This window comes from Acomys minous (assembly GCF_964271855.1).
Source record: "Acomys minous genome assembly, chromosome: 11".
NCBI classification, from domain to species: domain Eukaryota; kingdom Metazoa; phylum Chordata; class Mammalia; order Rodentia; family Muridae; genus Acomys; species Acomys minous.
The window spans coordinates 96,500,587-96,519,492 of NC_140492.1; the positions used below are offsets into that span (position 1 = coordinate 96,500,587).

At 41.3% G+C, this 18,906-nt stretch overlaps 1 protein-coding gene across 1 annotated transcript in view; it reads left to right on the forward strand.

The window, feature by feature from the left end:
• The window catches only part of BDP1 (BDP1 general transcription factor IIIB subunit), a 96,329-nt gene that overhangs the window by 8,741 nt on the left and 68,682 nt on the right, over nt 1-18,906 (forward strand). The window contains exons 5-8 of the mRNA XM_084801342.1: nt 1,702-1,833; nt 3,768-3,901; nt 7,006-7,100; nt 15,596-15,650. Of these exons, the coding sequence (XP_084657468.1) occupies nt 1,702-1,833; nt 3,768-3,901; nt 7,006-7,100; nt 15,596-15,650 (416 nt within the window). The remainder of the gene's footprint in view (nt 1-1,701; nt 1,834-3,767; nt 3,902-7,005; nt 7,101-15,595; nt 15,651-18,906) is intronic.

Genomic DNA, 18,906 nt, shown 5'->3' on the forward strand with positions numbered 1-18,906 from the left:
GTGTTTGTCTTCCTCAGTTGTGCTTCACTTTATTTAATGAGGCAAAGTCTCCTGCTGATTTTGCCTTGTCCGTCTAGTCAGCTGGCCTTCTCTGTAGTTTTCATGTGTTTCTAAATGAGTTAAGAGGTAATGGGGCTAAAGAGATGGCTCAGCAGTTAAGAGTGTTGGCTACTCCTCCAGAGGACCTAGGCTCAATGGCTAGCACTCATGTGGTGACTCATAACCATCTGTAACTCCAGTTCTTCAGAAGGCCTTCCCGGAGCTAGGTGTGCACATGGTGCACAGAGATACATGCAGACAAAACACCCTGACAGGTGAAATAATAAAATAAAACTAGCTCCCGAAAAGATAAAGATTTTGCTTGGCTTTTAGTTCTGTTCTTTCTGATGTGCAGTCCAGAGCGAAGGCTCTCTAAGTCTCAGCTGAGCACAGCACTACTAACCCTGTGGGACTGGTCGGAAATGAGGTTATAGTCACAAGGATGTTGTTAATCCTGTCGTAACCGTGGCTTACTTGATATTCTATTGGGTAGAAAGATAACATTTGTTAAGTTACTTTTATTATTGGTCTCAAACCCAAGGTATACTATGTACCACCAAATTATATGTCTGATAACATTGCTTTGTTTTAAAAGAGAGTAAAGATTCCTTATAAAATAATTTCTTTAATTTTATTTGATGTGCACAGATGTGAGGGGATCAGATCCCCTGGAACTGGAGTTAGGGGCAGTTGTGAGCTGCCGTGTGCGTGCTGGGGACTGAAGGTGGGAATTCAGCCAGTGCCCAGAGCCCCTGAGTCACCTCTCCAACTCCCTTGTTTTTAAGATTCCTTATTAAATACCACCAAATAGCCAGGTGGTGGTGGCACATGTCTTTAATCCTAGCATTCAGGATGGCATAGGCAGGAGGAACTCTTGTGAGTTAGGGGCCAGCCTGGTCTATAGGGTGAGTTCCAGGATAGCCAGGGCTACACAGTGAACCCCTGTCTTGAAAAACAGAACAAAGAAACAAAAAGCTACTAAATACAATTTGAAAGAAAAGACCCCAGCGCAGTGGCGCATGCCTGTCATCCTAATACTTGGGAGGCAGCGGCAGAGGCAGATAGATTTCTGTGAGTTCGAGGCCTGCCTGGTCTACAAAGTGAGTCCAAGACAATCAGGGCGACATAGAGAAACTCTGTCTCAAGAAAAACAAAAACAAACAAACAAAAAACAAAAGAAAAATCTTCTGCCCCCACTCCCACCCTCCACCTCCCCCCCCACCCCCACCCCAGTTTTTCTGCCTGACTGTCCATCCATCCAATCATTTATTTTGAGTCAGGATCTTTTTTGTTTTTGTCTTTTGTTTTTTCAAGATAGGGTTTCTCTGTGTAGCTTTTCTTATAAACCAGGCTGGCTTTGAACTCACATCAATTGCCTGCCTCTGCCTCCCAATTACTGGGATTACAGGTGTGGGCCACCATGCCCAGCTGGAGTCAGAGCCTTAGTGTCAAGTGTATGTTAACCTAGAACTCTAGTCCTTTGCATTGGTGTCCTTCGTGCCAGAACTACATTGCGTACCACCATGCCTGGCAGGCTAACTGTATTTTCAGTTAAGTTATAGGGAAAGATTGAAATAGCTGGGATGCTGCTTGTTTTGAATTCCTACCACTCAGCATATACTGTGCTTTGTTGCTAAGACACTTAACTGTGTTTTCATTTAGTAAACAAGATAATCAGAGCACTCAGGATGCTGATGACAATGAAGACGTGGAAGAGGAGGCGGATGATGGGCCCCTGCTGGTGCCTCGCGTAAAAGTGGCAGAAGATGGGTCTATTATTTTAGATGAAGAAAGGTGAGTTAAGGGATGGGGAAGCAGGGAGGGATGGAGGTGATGGTAGAACACAGATGTGCTTTATCTAAGGAGAGAGTCTTCCTCCGTCTGTCAGCCTAACTTTTTAACAAACCCCCACTGTGCAGATTTACATCATGATGTTTTAAGCAGAACAGTGGACTAAGTTAATTGTAGTTTTAGCATGCTTGCATGAGATGGCTTCACTGTCCTCTCTGTCCACCTAACTGTTTTACCTGTCACCGTGCTGCTAATGCAGTCCAGCTGCCGAGGCAACTGCACTGTTATCCACTGAAGGTGGATTTCCAGGACTGAGAAAGTCTTGAAGTTAGTGTGTAGGTTTTTCAATATTATTCATTAATTTTACTTTGATTTTTTTTTCCTTCTGTTTTTGAGACAGCTCTCTCACTGTGTAGCTACCGCCAGGACTCATTCTGTAGGCCAGATTGGCCTAGAACTTAGGGGAACCACCTTTCTCTGCCTCCCGTGCTAGGATTAAAGGTGTGCATCACCATACCTTGCTTTAATTTTGAGTTTTAGTATATGTTCGTAATGGGCTATCTTTAGGAACCTGAGTTATATGTGGTTGTGAGCTGTCTGCTGGGGTCTGAATTTAGGTCCTCTGGAAAAGCAGCAAGCACTGTTTTTGCCTTTGTTACACACACACACACACACACACACACACACACACAATCATATTTATTTATTTATTTATTTAAGAGTTTTAAGTTTTGTACATGTTTGGTTCTATTTCCAGATCTACTTCCTTCCTTTGTGTCCTGTTTTTTTAAGCCCTAGTGAGTGCTACCCAGGCATTTCCAGGTGTATGGCACTCCACTGGAGCATGGCTAACTTACTAGGAGATAAACTCTTAGAGAAAGCTGTTTGTCAAGCAGCTGTCAGTTGCTCTTGGCTGCTCAGCTGGCGTGGGATTCTGTGCTCATCTCCCCTCAGTGTGCTGGGACTTAGTCTAGTTTGGGCTTGCACAGGTTTTGTGCAGGTGTCACGGTCACTGTGAGTTCCTAAGTGCAGCCGCTGCCTTGCTCTATGTCCAGAGGTTTCCTTGTCATCCTGGCTCTTACACTCTTCCCACCCTCTCTTCCATAGTGGTTCTTGACCTGTAGCAGGGGTGTGTGCTGCACATGTTCCATTGAGGGCTGATGTGTTGTCCTCTCTTCCCTGCACTTTGGCCTTGTGGGTCATTGTTAGCCATCAATGACTACGGATAGGTTTGCCAGGTGACGGTTGGGAGTTTCATTGATCTATAAGTCCTTATAATGATCTCCAAGTCAAATAATGATGGATGTAACAATAAGTCATTAGAACCATTAAGCAATTCTGAAATGAAACATTTTTGCAGTTTAATTAGTAAAAATAAATTCGACTATAATAAATATAAATGTGGTGCTGATTAGTTTTTATATGTGATGCTGATTTTATACGTCACTAATAGTTAAAGAGCTCTTAGCCCAGGAGACATTTAGGAATCAACAAAACAAAAGCAGATGGGATACACATGCCTAGAGTCTCCACCTTTGGGAAGTGGAGGCAGGAGAATAGGAAGTCAAGGCTATCTTCTCAGCTATATAGCAAGTTCAGGCTAGCCTGGACAGCATAACGCCTGGTTTGAAAAACAGACAGACAGACACACAGACAGGCAAAAAAGGTAATACAACAGTTCTGTTTTCAAGTGGTCCAAAAATATTTTGAAAATGCTGTAATACTGAAAACAGGCTGGCATTTATTTCTGCCTCTTAAGGATCATGTTTGGAAAATATATATTTCAAATTTACATATATTTTTCAAATTTCAAATATTTGCAATATTTCTGATATTACTCCTGTGGTAAATTTTAGAATACAGCCAATTAAATCTCATTTGCTATTTTTTTTATACTTGCTTTAGTGTGACTGTATTTGAAAATATCTTTCTTTCAGTTTAACTGTAGAAGTTTTGAGAACAAAAGGCCCCTCTGTTGTTGAGGAAAATGATCCTATATTTGAACGTGGCTCAACAACTACTTATTCCAGCTTTCGGAAAAATTACTACTCAAAACCATGGTCAAATAAAGGTAACTAATTCTCACTAAAATTTCTTCTGTTGTTCTTTTGAAATGAAGTGAGCTGTTCTGTTTCTGACTGAAATCAGACCTTGTAAATACATTGTAAACTGTCATATTGTTTTCCATCCAGTTAATTTTACTGGTTCCCCTCCCCCTTTCCCTACTATATCTCTGACTTTATCCTAAAAATCATTTTAAGAATTAACATTTTGATTATTTTGCCTGGAATCTTCATCTTCTTCAAACTGTACAAAGAAGCACCATTTAAGTCAATAATTGACAGTGTTCCTGTATAAGCACTGAGCGTTTGTGCCAGTGGACCATTCGGTTTCTAGTATTTCTAATCATAGCCCTTTCCTTGAAAACGTGGCATGGTAACTTTGTGCAGGCATCCCCGGCAGTGAAGGTGCCTGCAAGCCTGCAATGTAGGTAGGCATTGAGCACGCTTAGGCGGGGTGGGGGCGGGGCATAACTGTGAGGCCAGGCTGGGCTACATAAAGAATCTTACGTAAAACAAACCCACACACACAAAAAGCATGACAACAACAAAGCCTACACGATGTTTATATTTCATGATGGTACTTACTGCTTATATTTTAGTATAAAAATAGAGCTTTTTATATACTAAGAACTATTTTAATATAGCGTTTTTAAGCATGGCAGGATATAAGCCAAAGAATGACTCTGTAATTTCTTTCTCTGACTATTACCAACCCTTTTTTCTTCTTGACAAATTCTGTCAGGCTTGTCACATTTTCCCTTCCTTCCTCCCTCCCTTTCCCAATATGTTAGAAAACCATGGTCCTTTTGGTTCACTGAACAGTTTTTCAAGAAGAGTTTGTCTGTCTGTCTGTTTCTTTCTTTCTGCTACTCGCTGAGTATTTTATTTCTTATAGGTAGCCAAACACAAAAAGCCCCATTAAAGCCGGGCGTGGTGGCGCACGCCTTTAATCCCAGCACTCGGAAGGCAGAGGCAGGTGGATCGCTGTGAGTTCGAGGCCAGCCTGGTCTACAAAGCGAATCCAGGACAGCCAAGGCTACACAGAGAAACCCTGTCTCAAAAAACCAAAAAAAAAAAGCCCCATTAATTTTTAGTTTTACCAAATGTCTGCAAAAAGTGTTATTTTTCTCACAGCTTTGTCAATAATAATTTTCTAAGTTTTGTTAGCTTATGGAGGTCTAATATTCCAAAATATATTTTTTAAAGATTGATTTGTTTTTTATTTATTATATTCTGCCCGCATGTACACCTGCAGGCCAGAAAAGGGCACCAGATCTTCTTATAGATTGTGGTGAGCTACCGTATGATTGCTGGGAATTGAACTCAGGACCTTTGGAAGAACAGACAGTGCTCTTAACCTCTGAGCCGTCTCTCCAGCCGTCATGCCAAAATACTTCTTTATATTAATATACATTATATACATTTGTTTGATAGCAATAAGATCCAGCATCTACTATTTTTAAGTCTTTTAAAATATGTATCATCATCATTATTATTAAACATTTCTTACTTTTCAAGACAGAGTTTCTCTGTAGCCTTGGCTGTCCTGGGCTTGTTTTATAGACTAGGTTAATCTTGAACTCACGAAGATCAGCTTGCTTCTGCGTCCTAGGACTACAGGCATGTACCACTGCACCCTGCTGTGTTTTATTATTTAAAACAGTTTTAAATTTAAATACATTTTGATCACATTCTTCTCTTCCCCCAAATTTGTCTAGATCTTCTCCTGACCCACCCAACTCTTAGGTTTTTTTTTTTTCAAAAAAATAAACAAAAAATCCAATACAACAACAAAACTCCCCAAAGCAAAATGCATTATTCAAAAAGAAAAAAAAAACCCACAACATGCAGTTCACCAAACTGTAACCTAATAAAAGCACACGCATAAAAACTGAATTGTGGTGTGCATTATTTGTTGGTCAACTACTGCTGAACATGAGATCTGCCCTGGAGTGTTGATAGACCGAGCAGAGAAAACTGGGTTCCCTTCTCCCAGCAGGTATAAGTGAGAGTTAAGATAACCTTTACCCTAGTAGCTTGTCAGTCATTCATTTTTAAATATGTAACAAAATAGCTGAGCACGCACACCTGTAACACACACACACACACACACACACACACACACACACACACACACACACTATTATCAAAATATAATAAGATAAAAACTGTCACAGCAAAGTTGTGACAAACAGAAGAAAAAAAGCCCGAGGTCTTTAACTCCTTGTTCCCACCTGCTGATGATGGCTGAGCAAGGAGATGATCTATGAGCATAACAGGGTATCATTAGGAGTCATTTTCTCTCTACGTTGGTTTTTCCTTTTAAACCAGTATTTGATTGTGCCCCAGGGCTGTCTAGTCTCAGGTTCATGGTTAGCCGAGCAGTGTCCGTTATGGCTTCCATCTCCCAGAGTGGGCTGTAAGTCAGATCAGTTATTGGTTGGTTACTCCCTTCAAGTGCTTTTTATTGTGCTGCTGGTAGCTGTGGGAAGCTGACCCAGGACTGGCCCTTCATTTCTGCCTAGCATCTGCATGGTTCCATAAACTATTTTCAGAGACCCCTTTGTCTAGTTTGGTTTAATACCTGGCTGGGTAGCCCTCTGCCGCAGCAGGTGCATATGATGATCAAGCTTGTAGGGCCACTTTGGAATGGGAGTCTCCTGGACCACCTACTTCACTTTTCAGTTGTCCCTATGAGCTGCAGCACAAGAATCAGTAGTGGTCAGTGTAGACCAAGTTGGAGGTGTTACATTGGGCAAGGTACTACCAAGAACTCTGGTCCTGCCACGTGGGGTTCACAAACTATGGCTCATATTCCATGCTTGCAGAACTCAGGCCTAGAATCAAGAGTCCTGGAACTCATAGCAGTTCTTGTTAGCAGTTCTGGGATTATGGAATGTACCACCACGTTTTTGTTTTAATGTTTTATGGTGTTTGAGTTTCTTTTCAGTAAAATTAAGTACTGTATAACTTATTTTACTGTTTTTATATATAGTTTTGTAAGTTTGTATAATTTAATTAACTAAGTTTTTATATATAGTGTTATATAACTAATTTAGGTTATTTTGTTTGAACAGAAAATTAATTTGGAGTTAATCTTTTATTGTTACAGAAACAGATATGTTTTTTTTAGCCATCAGCATGGTAGGAACTGACTTTTCTATGATTGGACAACTTTTTCCTCACAGAGCAAGAATAGAAATTAAGGTAAAGTATACCTTTAACGTTTTTTGGTTAGAAAAGGTAAAAAAACTACTAAGAGTTCTTTCTTTTATCTTAGTTCACAGTCATTAGTTCCCTGTTATTATTTGTGAGTGTGTGTGTGTGAGTGTGTTTGTGTGTGTGAGTGTGTGTGTGAGTGAGTGTGTGTGTGTGTGTCTGTGACATTAACTTTTGTAAGATTTTTCAACTTTTGAATAGTTATAGCTTCAGAACTTTTGTATTACTTTTAAAATGTATTTGAGAACTACAGATAAAGATACTGAAATTAAGAACTAAAGAAGAGAAGGTAGATATATCAGAATACTTAGAGTAAGTGTAGCTTTATGATTATAAAAGTATCTTTTAGATTTTCTAGAATGACATGAAAAGTACTGAGTTGTATGTAGCTGAACTGACTATTGCTGTCTTAGTGCCCCTTGGCCTTGTGAGTGACCACAGACATGATGCCAGATAGAGATGTGCTTCTGCCTGAGAAGATGAGCTTTGCTTGTTGCTGAGAAAGCGCATGTAGGTTTCCTGGGGTGGAAAGTGTGTCAGCCCCTTCATATTGTAATGCCATAGTGCATTCCCAGGTAATAATGAGAGATTTGCCCCAACCTTTCCCTTAGTTCCGTCTCATCATGTTTGCTCCATTAGTGAAAATAACCAATCGGAAAGAAAAAGTTTGGGTGTCTTTAAAGTAGACCAGACTTGACTGTCTGGGAAAATAATGTAGTGGGCATCCTGTAATATAGTGCTATAGCCTTACTGTGTTGCTGCAAGAGTCAAGGAGCCTGCTTGGATCTATCTTATATCTGTCTATCTAGTCAGTCTGTCTGTCCATCCGTCCGTCCGTCCGTCCATCCATCCATCCATCCATCCATCCATCCATCTAATTATCTATTTATTCCTTCATTTGAGACAGAATTTCTCTGTGTAGCTTTGGCTGTCCTCAAACTCATTCTATAGGCCAAGCGGTCTTCAAATTTAGAGATAACCTGCATATGAGAGCTGGGATTAAAGGTGTGCTCCTGCAGGCCTCCTTCTGCTTGTATTCCTTTTTGGTTTTTTGAGACAGGGTTTCTCTGTGTAGCCTTGGCTGTCCTGTACTTGCTTTGTAGACTGGGCTAGCCTCAAACTCAGAGGGACCCACCTGCCTCTGCCTCCCTCATTTCTGCATGTTGAACTAACCTTCGATTCATGGGATCTATTCCATGTGGTTATACTATATTCCATTTATGTTTTGCAGAGGCTACTATATTTTTTCTTGTTTTAAAATTATTTTATGTGTATGGATGTTTTGCCTGCATGTATGCCTGAGAACCACATGTGTGCCTGGTGCCCGTGGAAACCAGAAAAAGTCATTGGATCACCTAGGACTGGAGTTATAGACAGTTAAGAGCTACCATGTGGGGCTAGAGAGATGGCTCAGTAGTTAAAGAGCACTGACTGCTCTTTCAGAGGTCATGAGTTCAATTCCCAGCAACCATGGTGGCTCACAACCATCTATAATGTGATCTGATGCCCTCTTCTGGCCTGCAGGTGTACATGCAGACAGAGTATTCATATACATTAACTAAACAGACAAACAAACAAGCAAATAAATAATAAATAGATAAATCTTAAATTAAAAAAGCCACCATGTGGGGGTTGGAAATTGAGCCCACGTCCTCTGGAAGAGTAGTGGTGCTTTTAACCCTTGGGCTGCTGCTCCCACAGACCAGCTCCGGAAGCAGTGAAGAGGAGAGACAAGAGGTGGATCCCCAGTAGGGAGAACTGAGCTGGCGGAGAATGGCTGGTTAGGGAACCACCTGTTGGTTGAACAACTAGCCAGAGGAACTAGTTGTTGAGGAGAGGTTGAGGAATGGAGGAAAAAGAAATTCTTAGAGACTCGGGTATATGTGATACATGCTGAAGGTCTTAAAGCCCAGGAAAGCTTTATTTTCTATCTCTCTGTCTGTGTCTCTTCTTGCTTGCTGTTAACATCTTTCTATCTCTCTCCTTGCTTTCTGTTCCCCATTTATCTCTCTTCTTGTTTGCTGTTCCCCGTCTCTCTCTCTCTCTCTCTCTCTCTCTCTCTCTCTCTCTCTCTCTTGTGCTGTCTCCTTGGACCAACCCCAGTGTTTTATTAAAATGAAGTTCAATTTTTTTCATTACAGATTACATCATGCTTTTTCTCATCTTTTACAATCAATAGGGCATTCAAAAATAAAGTAAGAGAACGGTCTAACAAGGAAATACAAAAAGTTCTGTATAATCTACAATAAAGCAATGGTCAGCATAACCTGATTATTAGTTCTTAAACAATACTCAGGAAAGTTTAATCATAAATTTCCTTGGGCTAAAGCCATTGTGGTTACAAGATTGTCATAGCAACATAGCTTGAGCTAAATGTTCTTTAATAAAAAACTTGACTTACTCCCAGTCCCAAATCAACACATGTGCTATCCAAGCCTAGGCTAACTACCAAAGGGTCCTTTATTGTAAAGTATCTGTAAAGCATGACTTTCCAAGCATACCTTCTAATGTTCTCAAAGCAGATTCTAAAGAAACTTCTACAGCTAACAGTAACTAGCCAGGTACTGTTATGCCAAGGTCTTAACTTTCTTGAAGTTTCTGCTTGGGTGCTCACAGTAGAGCAGAAAGCTCTCTCATTGTCTCAAGCCTTTGGCCAGATGCCCTCTTTCAATATTCTCTGTGGGAAAAAGTTTTCCCTGTATGATTTTCCTTAGGGCTCGGAAATAAAGAGAAAAGACTGTTTTAGGAGAAAAAAAGCAGATTTTTAGATAAAATTACACTTGGGCCATAGATAATATTTACGGACAATGGTGATCTTTGGAACTTCGTCAAGCAAAGCCTCAACAGCTGTTCTAGCTGTCTAGAGGTCATGTTGGAGTCGGAGATTTCTGGAACTTTGTCAAACAAATCCTCTGTGACTTGTCCTCATGTCTGCGACGTTGGACCATCTCTCCAGCCTCATTACATTTTCTTGAGGAATTTTTACAACTTCAATCATGAGGAATATTGTTTTGCATTTTTCTTTTTTCTTTTCCTTTCTTTTCTTTTCTTTTTTTGAGTGCTGGTGCTGAATATGTGTCTTATTGCTGAGCCATACCCCTGATCCCTGTAACTGTCTTTCCAAGTCCTTGAGATGAGCAGAGAGGTGTACCTTCTACTGTTTATTTAACAGTTTAAGATTAGCACTGTTTCTTTTTTAGTGTTTGGTGGGACTTACCAGTGAGACCCAAGTCGGATGATTTTGTGTGTGTGTGTGTGTGTGTGTGTGTGTGAAAGTGTTAGATTATAAATTAAGTTTTTTCTTACATACAGAGACATTCAGGTTTAGTTTTACTGAGCCTGTAGTCCCTGCTTTGAGGAGGCCGAGGCTAGAGGATCTCTGGAGCCTAGGAATTTAAGCCAAATTGGACAACACAGATCCTACACAGATCCTTTTCCCTCCACAAATAAAAATTCTTGTGTTGCTGGGCAGTGGTGGCTTTAGAGATGGAGCTTTGAGTGTGAGGCCAGCCTAGTCTATGGAGTACTAGGAGAATTCCAGGATAGCTAGGGCTGTGGCTAGAGAACCCATGTCTTGGAGGCGGGTAGGGAAGAGGTTCCTGTGTCAATTTTGATACTAAGCTGTGGAGTTCATATCTATAAATATTTCTTCCTGCTCTGTTATCGTTTTAACATTTGTAGGGTCTGTAGTAATAGCCCTCTTTGCTTTGCTTTCTTTTTCTCCACCACTCATCTGTCTTCTTTAAATGTGTTCTTGTTTATGGTGCTTTGAGACAGAGTTTCATTTTTAAGCAGGCTAGCTTCTAACTTATGATCTCAGCTGCCTAATCCTTCTCGAAGAGCTTATTCACTTTAAGAAAATAATAAACTTTAAAAAATATTAAAATGTTTATAAAATTTATAAAATGTTTATAAAAGAAAAATATTAAACTTTGAAATAAACTAGATGTGGTATGTGCCTATAATTGCAGCACTCAGGAGGGGGCAGGAGAGTCACTGGGTGCATGAGATCCTGCCTAACAGACCACAGATAAACAGACAAAACTCTCAGAACAGGCCTGGGGCAGTAACTTAGCTGGGAAAGCCCATGCTTTGAAATATCTGAGTTTGAATCCTGAAACCCATGTAAAATGTGGGGTGATGGCATATGCCTGTAACCTCAAAACTCAAGAGGTAGAGACAGGAAGATTAGGAGTTCAAGCTTATCTTTGAGTTGAATAGTGAGCTTGAGGCCGTCTGTATTGGAGAACATTAGTCCTTGTCTCAAAAAATAATCTTATACAATATATGTTATTTTACACAGATAGATGTATCAAGAGCCATATATTAATGAGATAAACTTGGGTATAAATTTTTGCTTACTTATTTCTGTATAGACTCTTCCCTATTACAATTAAAAACGTTTTGGAATATTGTAAGAAGTGTAACATTAGCAATATTTTAGGTTGCATAAAGTAAGTGTTAGCTTAATTGGCTCTGTTTTATCCGTTTGTGTGCTATTAATTTTGTAAAATTACAAACTGTTTAGCATGTGTGTGTGTGTGTGTGTGTGTGTGCGAGTATGTATGTGTATAGGCCCACTTACACCTGCTGTGTGTGTGAGTATGTATGTGCATAGGCCCACTTACACCTGCTGTGTGTGTGTGAGTATGTATGTGCATAGGCCCACTTACACCTACTGTGTGTGTGAGTATGTATGTGCATAGACCCACTTATACCTACTGTGTGTGTGTGAGTATGTATGTGCATAGGCCCACTTACACCTGCTGTGTGTATGAGTATGTATGTGCATAGGCCCACGTACACCTGCTGTGTGTGTGAGTATATATGTGCATAGGCCCACTTACACCTGCTGTGTGTGTGTGAGTATGTATGTGCATAGGCCCACTTACACCTACTGTGTGTGTTTGAGTATGTATGTGCATAGGCCCACGTACACCTGCTGTGTGTGTGAGTATGTATGTGCATAGGCCCACGTACACCTGCTGTGTGTGTGTGAGTATGTATGTGCATAGGCCCACTTACACCTTCTGTGTGTGTGTGAGTATGTATGTGCATAGGCCCACGTACACCTGCTGTGTGTGTGTGAGTATGTATGTGCATAGGCCCACGTACACCTGCTGTGTGTGTGTGAGTATGTATGTGCATAGGCCCACTTACACCTTCTGTGTGTGTGTGAGTATGTATGTGCATAGGCCCACGTACACCTGCTGTGTGTGTGTGAGTATGTATGTGCATAGGCCCACGTACACCTGCTGTGTGTGTGTGAGTATGTATGTGCATAGGCCCACGTACACCTGCTGTGTGTGTGTGAGTATGTATGTGCATAGGCCCACTTACACCTTCTGTGTGTGTGTGAGTATGTATGTGCATAGGCCCACGTACACCTGCTGTGTGTGTGGGAGTATGTATGTGCATAGGCCCACGTACACCTGCTCTGTGTGTGAGTATGTATGTGCATAGGCCCACTTACACCTACTGTGTGTGTGTGAGTTTGTATGTGCATAGGCCCACGTACACCTGCTGTGTGTGTGTGAGTATGTATGTGCATAGGCCCACGTACACCTACTGTGTGTGTGTGAGTATGTATGTGCATAGGCCCACGTACACCTACTGTGTGTGTGAGCATGTATGTGCATAGGCCCACTTACACCTTCTGTGTGTGTGTGAGTATGTATGTGCATAGGCCCACGTACACCTGCTGTGTGTGTGTGAGTATGTATGTGCATAGGCCCACGTACACCTGCTGTGTGTGTGAGTATGTATGTGTATAGGCCCAATTACACCTACTGTGTGTGTGAGTATGTATGTGCACAGGCCCACTTACACCTACTGTGTGTGTGTGAGTATGTATGTGCATAGGCCCACTTACACCTGCTGTGTGTGTGAGTATGTATGTGCATAGGCCCACTTACACCTACTGTGTGTGTGTGAGTATGTATGTGCATAGGCCCACTTACACCTGCTGTGTGTGTGTGAGTATGTATGTGCATAGGCCCTCGTACACCTACTGTGTGTGTGTGAGTATGTATGTGTATAGGCCCACTTACACCTGCTGTGTGTGTGTGGGAGTATGTATGTGCATAGGCCCACTTACACCTGCTGTGTGTGTGTGGGAGTATGTATGTGCATAGGCCCACGTACACCTGCTGTGTGTGTGTGAGTATGTATGTGCATAGGCCCACTTACACCTGCTGTGTGTGTGTGAGTATGTATGTGTATAGGCCCACTTACACCTACTGTGTGTGTGTGAGTATGTATGTGCATAGGCCCACTTACACCTGCTGTGTGTGTGTGAGTATGTATGTGTATAGGCCCAATTACACCTACTGTGTGTGTGTGAGTATGTATGTGCACAGGCCCACTTACACCTACTGTGTGTGTGTGAGTATGTATGTGCATAGGCCCACTTACACCTGCTGTGTGTGTGTGAGTATGTATGTGTATAGGCCCACTTACACCTACTGTGTGTGTGTGAGTATGTATGTGCACAGGCCCACTTACACCTACTGTGTGTGTGTGAGTATGTATGTGCATAGGCCCACTTACACCTGCTGTGTGTGTGAGTATGTATGTGCATAGGCCCACTTACACCTACTGTGTGTGTGTGATTATGTATGTGCATAGGCCCACTTACACCTGCTGTGTGTGTGTGAGTATGTATGTGTATAGGCCCACTTACACCTACTGTGTGTGTGTGAGTATGTATGTGCATAGGCCCACTTACACCTGCTGTGTGTGTGTGGGAGTATGTATGTGCATAGGCCCACGTACACCTGCTGTGTGTGTGTGAGTATGTATGTGCATAGGCCCACTTACACCTGCTGTGTGTGTGTGAGTATGTATGTGCATAGGCCCACGTACACCTGCTGTGTGTGTGTGAGTATGTATGTGCATAGGCCCACGTACACCTGCTGTGTGTGTGTGAGTATGTATGTGCATAGGCCCACGTACACCTGCTGTGTGTGTGTGAGTATGTATGTGCATAGGCCCATGTACACCTACTGTGTGTGTGTGAGTATATATGTGCATAGGCCCACTTACACCTGCTGTGTGTGTGAGTATGTATGTGCATAGGCCCACTTACACCTGCTGTGTGTGTGTGAGTATGTATGTGCATAGGCCCACTTACACCTGCTGTGTGTGTGTGATTATGTATGTGCATAGGCCGCACTTACACCTGCTGTGTGTGTGTGAGTATGTATGTGCATAGGCCCACTTACACCTACTGTGTGTGTGTGAGTATGTATGTGCATAGGCCCACTTACACCTGCTGTGTGTGTGTGAGTATGTATGTGCATAGGCCCACTTACACCTGCTGTGTGTGTGTGAGTATGTATGTGCATAGGCCCACTTACACCTGCTGTGTGTGTGTGAGTATGTATGTGCATAGGCCCACTTACACCTACTGTGTGTGTGTGAGTATGTATGTGCATAGGCCCACTTACACCTGCTGTGTGTGTGTGAGTATGTATGTGCATAGGCCCACTTATACCTACTGTGTGTGTGAGTATGTATGTGCATAGGCCCACTTACACCTGCTGAGTACATGCAAGTAATAGGCTCGCTCATGGGAGGTGGTTTTCCTTTCACCTTACATCAGGGCTGGATATTGAAATGCAGCGTCAAGCTTGACCTGTACTCCTCTCTCTGTGCGTCAATATACCTTTCATTGTTGTATTTTCATTGCTGTTGATAGCAAAGATAAATCAGGTAAATGTGTATGATTTTCATCTTTATTGGAGAGAGAGAGAGAGAGAGAGAGAGAGAGAGAGAGAGAGAGAGAGACTGTGCACACATGTTTATGTTCATTTGAAGGTCAGAAGTCAGCTTCTGGGTGTGTCAGTTCCTCCTTCCACCAAGTGGGTTCTGTGGATCAGATGCACATCATCTTTCACACGCTGAGCCAGTCTTGCCAGCTCCTCAGTCCTCATTAAAAATTTTAAAACATTGTTCTATATGTAGCTGTGTTCTGCCTGCTTCTGTGTGTGTGTTTGCGCCACATGTGTGCAGTGCCCTGAGGAGGCTGTTAATTCTCTGTGCTAGACTTATACATGGGTGTGAGCACCATGAGGCTGCAGTGTAGTGAACTCAGGTCCCTGGAAGAGCAGCCTGTGGTCTTACCCACTGAGCCATCTCTCCAGCCCTCAGTTCTTTATTTTGTTTGTTTGTTTTTTGTTTTGTTTTTTGAGACAGGGTTTCTCTGTGTAGCCCTGGCTATCCTGGACTCACTTTGTAGACCAGGCTGGCCTGGAACACACAAAGATCTGCCTGCCTTCCAAGCGCTGGGATTAAAGGGGTGCACCATCACGCCCAGCTTCATTTTTAAGAAACTAAAGTTTTAAGTAAGTTAGCCCATTGGCAAAGATACACCATTTAACAGGGAATAGTATGTTTTATAGAGTTTGACATTAATGCTTACTAATTAGAAAAATCCTTGTTTAATGGCAGAACATTACTATAGATCTTTTTGTTATTAACAGAATAAATTTAAACGTGAAGAAAAAGCAAATGGATGGAGAATAGACAAAGCATTCCGTAAGTATTAAAGCATTCCTTCACAAAGTATTTAATTAAATAACTAACTAATTATTCACCTTACATCAGGAACACACTGCTTTCACCCTTTCCCTGGGCCCACCTTCCCGCCCTCTTCCCCATTTCCCCACTTCACAAAATATTATTTGTAGAGATTGAAAAGTGACCAGTACTTTGTCTTTGGCTCTAGTGTATTTAGAGTCATCCTCATTTTGCCATAAAAATAAGAGTGAAAGCCTTTCCTTTTTTGCTTTGTGAAGATAAGGTCTTGCTGTATATTCCAGGCTAGTCTGGAACATTTGATCCTTAACAGTATGATTTTAGTAGTCGCCACAAATCTGATAGCAAAGAATTAGCCTGAATATCCAGAAGCAGGTAAGGGAGTTTTAAGTTCATGAATTATGATGGTGAAAAGGGGCTTTGTGTCTATGCATGTAGGGATGTGCACAAGCATGTGTATTAGAGGATAACTCGTAGAAGCTGGTCTTCTCCTCCATCGTGTGGTTCTGGGCTAAATTTAGGCTGCCAGCCTTGCTAGTAAGTGCCTTTATAAACTGTGCTGTCTCACTGGCCCCTGAGCTGTTTCTTTATTGGGAAGGAACTGTGTTCAAGAGGTAGTTCATGGAATGCCCTGAGATTAAATGATGAGGAATATTGCTAAGCAAGTTTCAGGTAGTGATTGAGTTCTTAGGAAGGAAAAGGAATTAGGTCTCAGTGTTTATATTGAGCTCAGTGAAGTTCTTTATAAACAGGTAACATTTGAATTTAGATCTGATTTAAAGGAGCAGTGGGAACTTCTCCCCCCTAACTATACCTTCATTAACATCAGTTTTTTTTTCTTTCTGTAAGTCTAAAGAAAGACTACAAGATATCTGTAAATAAAAAATTTACTGTTTAAGATAGTTTTAAAAAAATGTTTTAGAAAGTTTATTCTTTTTATGAACAAATAATTATCAGCATTTTATAATGTGTCTGTTTATTTAGCCATGAAATTAGCTGTAGTGCTAAATTTACTTATTTCTAGATTAAATTTTCAAAATTAATTTTTAAGACAGAGTCTCCTTATTTGTCTCTGGCTGCCCTGGAACTCTCTACATAGAGCAGGCTGGACTCAAACTCAGAGATCCTCCTGCTTCTGCCCCTCAAGTGCTAGGGGTAAAGGTCTGCACCATTATGCCTATCTAAAAAAGTGTGTTTTTTAAATATTTATTTTATTTTGCGTGTATATGTTGAGTGCTTCCCTATATGTGTGTGTGCCATGAGTGTAGCTGGTGTCCACAGAGGACAGAAGAGGGTATTGTACCCCTGGAACTGAAGTTTTTGGGTGGTTGTGAACTGCTATGTGGGTTCTGGAAACTCAACCCATCCCTCTCCAAGGGCAGCAAGAACTCTTTTTTTTTTTTTTTTTACCACCTCCGAGTTTTCAAGACAGAGTTTCTCTGTGTAACCTTGGCTGTATAGGACTCATTTTGTAGACCAGGTTGACTTTGAACTCACAGAGATCCACCTGCAAGTGCCAGGATTAATGGCATGCACCATGCATCACCACATCTGGCTTGCAGCAAGTACTCTTAACTGCCAAGCCATTTCTAAAGCTCCAAAATAACATTTTCTGTCCCCTCCCCTAATCCAATCCTATGGGGTCTCTTTATGTAGCCCTAGTGTGCTTAGAGCTTAGTATGTACCTCAGATGCACAGAGATTCATTGCCTGTTTCCTGAGTTCTGGGATTAAAGTTGTGAATCATCATGCCTAACTCAAAACAAAGTTTCTTAGTTAGTCATAGGGCTGGTTTTAGAGGAGACTAATCCATGTGTGGTTTAGAGAACACTCACTGTGTAGCATGTGAGTTTATTTTATGAGTAGACACTGATGGACGAGTGGGTCTGATGCCCAGGGTTGTAGTGTGTCTTCAGGGACAGTGTGCTTCAGAATGGCTCCAGAAAGATCTGGAATACTGTAAATAGAGGAGGTTCTCCATTTAAGAAAGGAAGGAACTTTCCACTGGCCTTAATATATTATCAGAAAATAATTTATAGATCTCATAGGTTTGTTTGTTTGTTAAATTTTATCTTTTGAAGTAGGAAATTAAAGAATTAAAGAAAAACTTCGGCTTTAAAAAAAAGATTTATTTTATGTATATAAATGTATGCATATGTTTATGTTCACCACATGTGTGTGTAGTATCTGTGGAGGTTAGGAGAGGGCATTGCATCCTTTTGAACTATAGTTAAGGATGGTTGTGGCCCACCATGTGGCTGCTGGGAACTGTACATGGGTTCTCTGTAAGAGCAATAAGTTCTCTAAACCTCTGAGCTATCTCTCCAGCTTTCTTTATGTTTTTTTTAAAAAAAGATTTATTTATTTATTTATTAAGTATACAGTGTTTTGCATGCATGCATGCCTGCATGCCAGAAGAGTGCACCAGATCTCATTATAGATGGTTGTGAGCCACCATGTGGTAGCTGGGAACTGAACTCAGGACCTTTGGAAGAGCAGACATTGCTCTTAACCCCTGAGCCATCTCTCCAGCCCGGATCCTAGGTTTTTAAGTCCTCTAGAACTACGTAACGATTCTTTATGGATTCCTTGAGTGCTAGTTTATTGTTGTGTACATTCAGAACAGACTAGCACTTTACATGTGCCGCTTTTCCTGAGGCATTTTTGTGATCTCTATGCACATTTACCAGAGTTTAGAGGTAAAGTCCTCCCCTCCCCCCCAACACCGTGTTTCTCTGTGTAGCCTTGGCTGTCTTGGACTCACTTTGTATACCAGGCTGGCCTCGAACTCACAGAGATCCAGCAGCCTCTGCTTCCCGAGTGCTGGGATTAAAGGGGTGTGCCACCACGCCTGACCTAGAGGTAAAGTTTAAGGAAGGATTTTTTTACAGATTCATTCCTGATTTGTTTACCAATTGTCTAATATTGTACAGTTGACATTTACAATATTTTTTATTTCATTGAATTGCTTTACATTTTATTGATGCTAAGAAGAATACATAGTGAAATGGTTGTAGTATAAAAGAGTGAATGTTGTAATTGTAAGGCATTTGGAGTATGTTTTAATTACCTTCAGTTATATTTAGGGGCTGAAAATTGAACCCAGGTTCTTGTGCCAGCTAATGCATGTACTCTACCACTAAATTACCTCCTGGCCCTATCCTTGCCACTTATAATAATTGATACATAGTTGAAAGTATAATTTAAATTTTAACAAAGATATATCCTAATAACCAGCACCCTGAGTTATACATAGA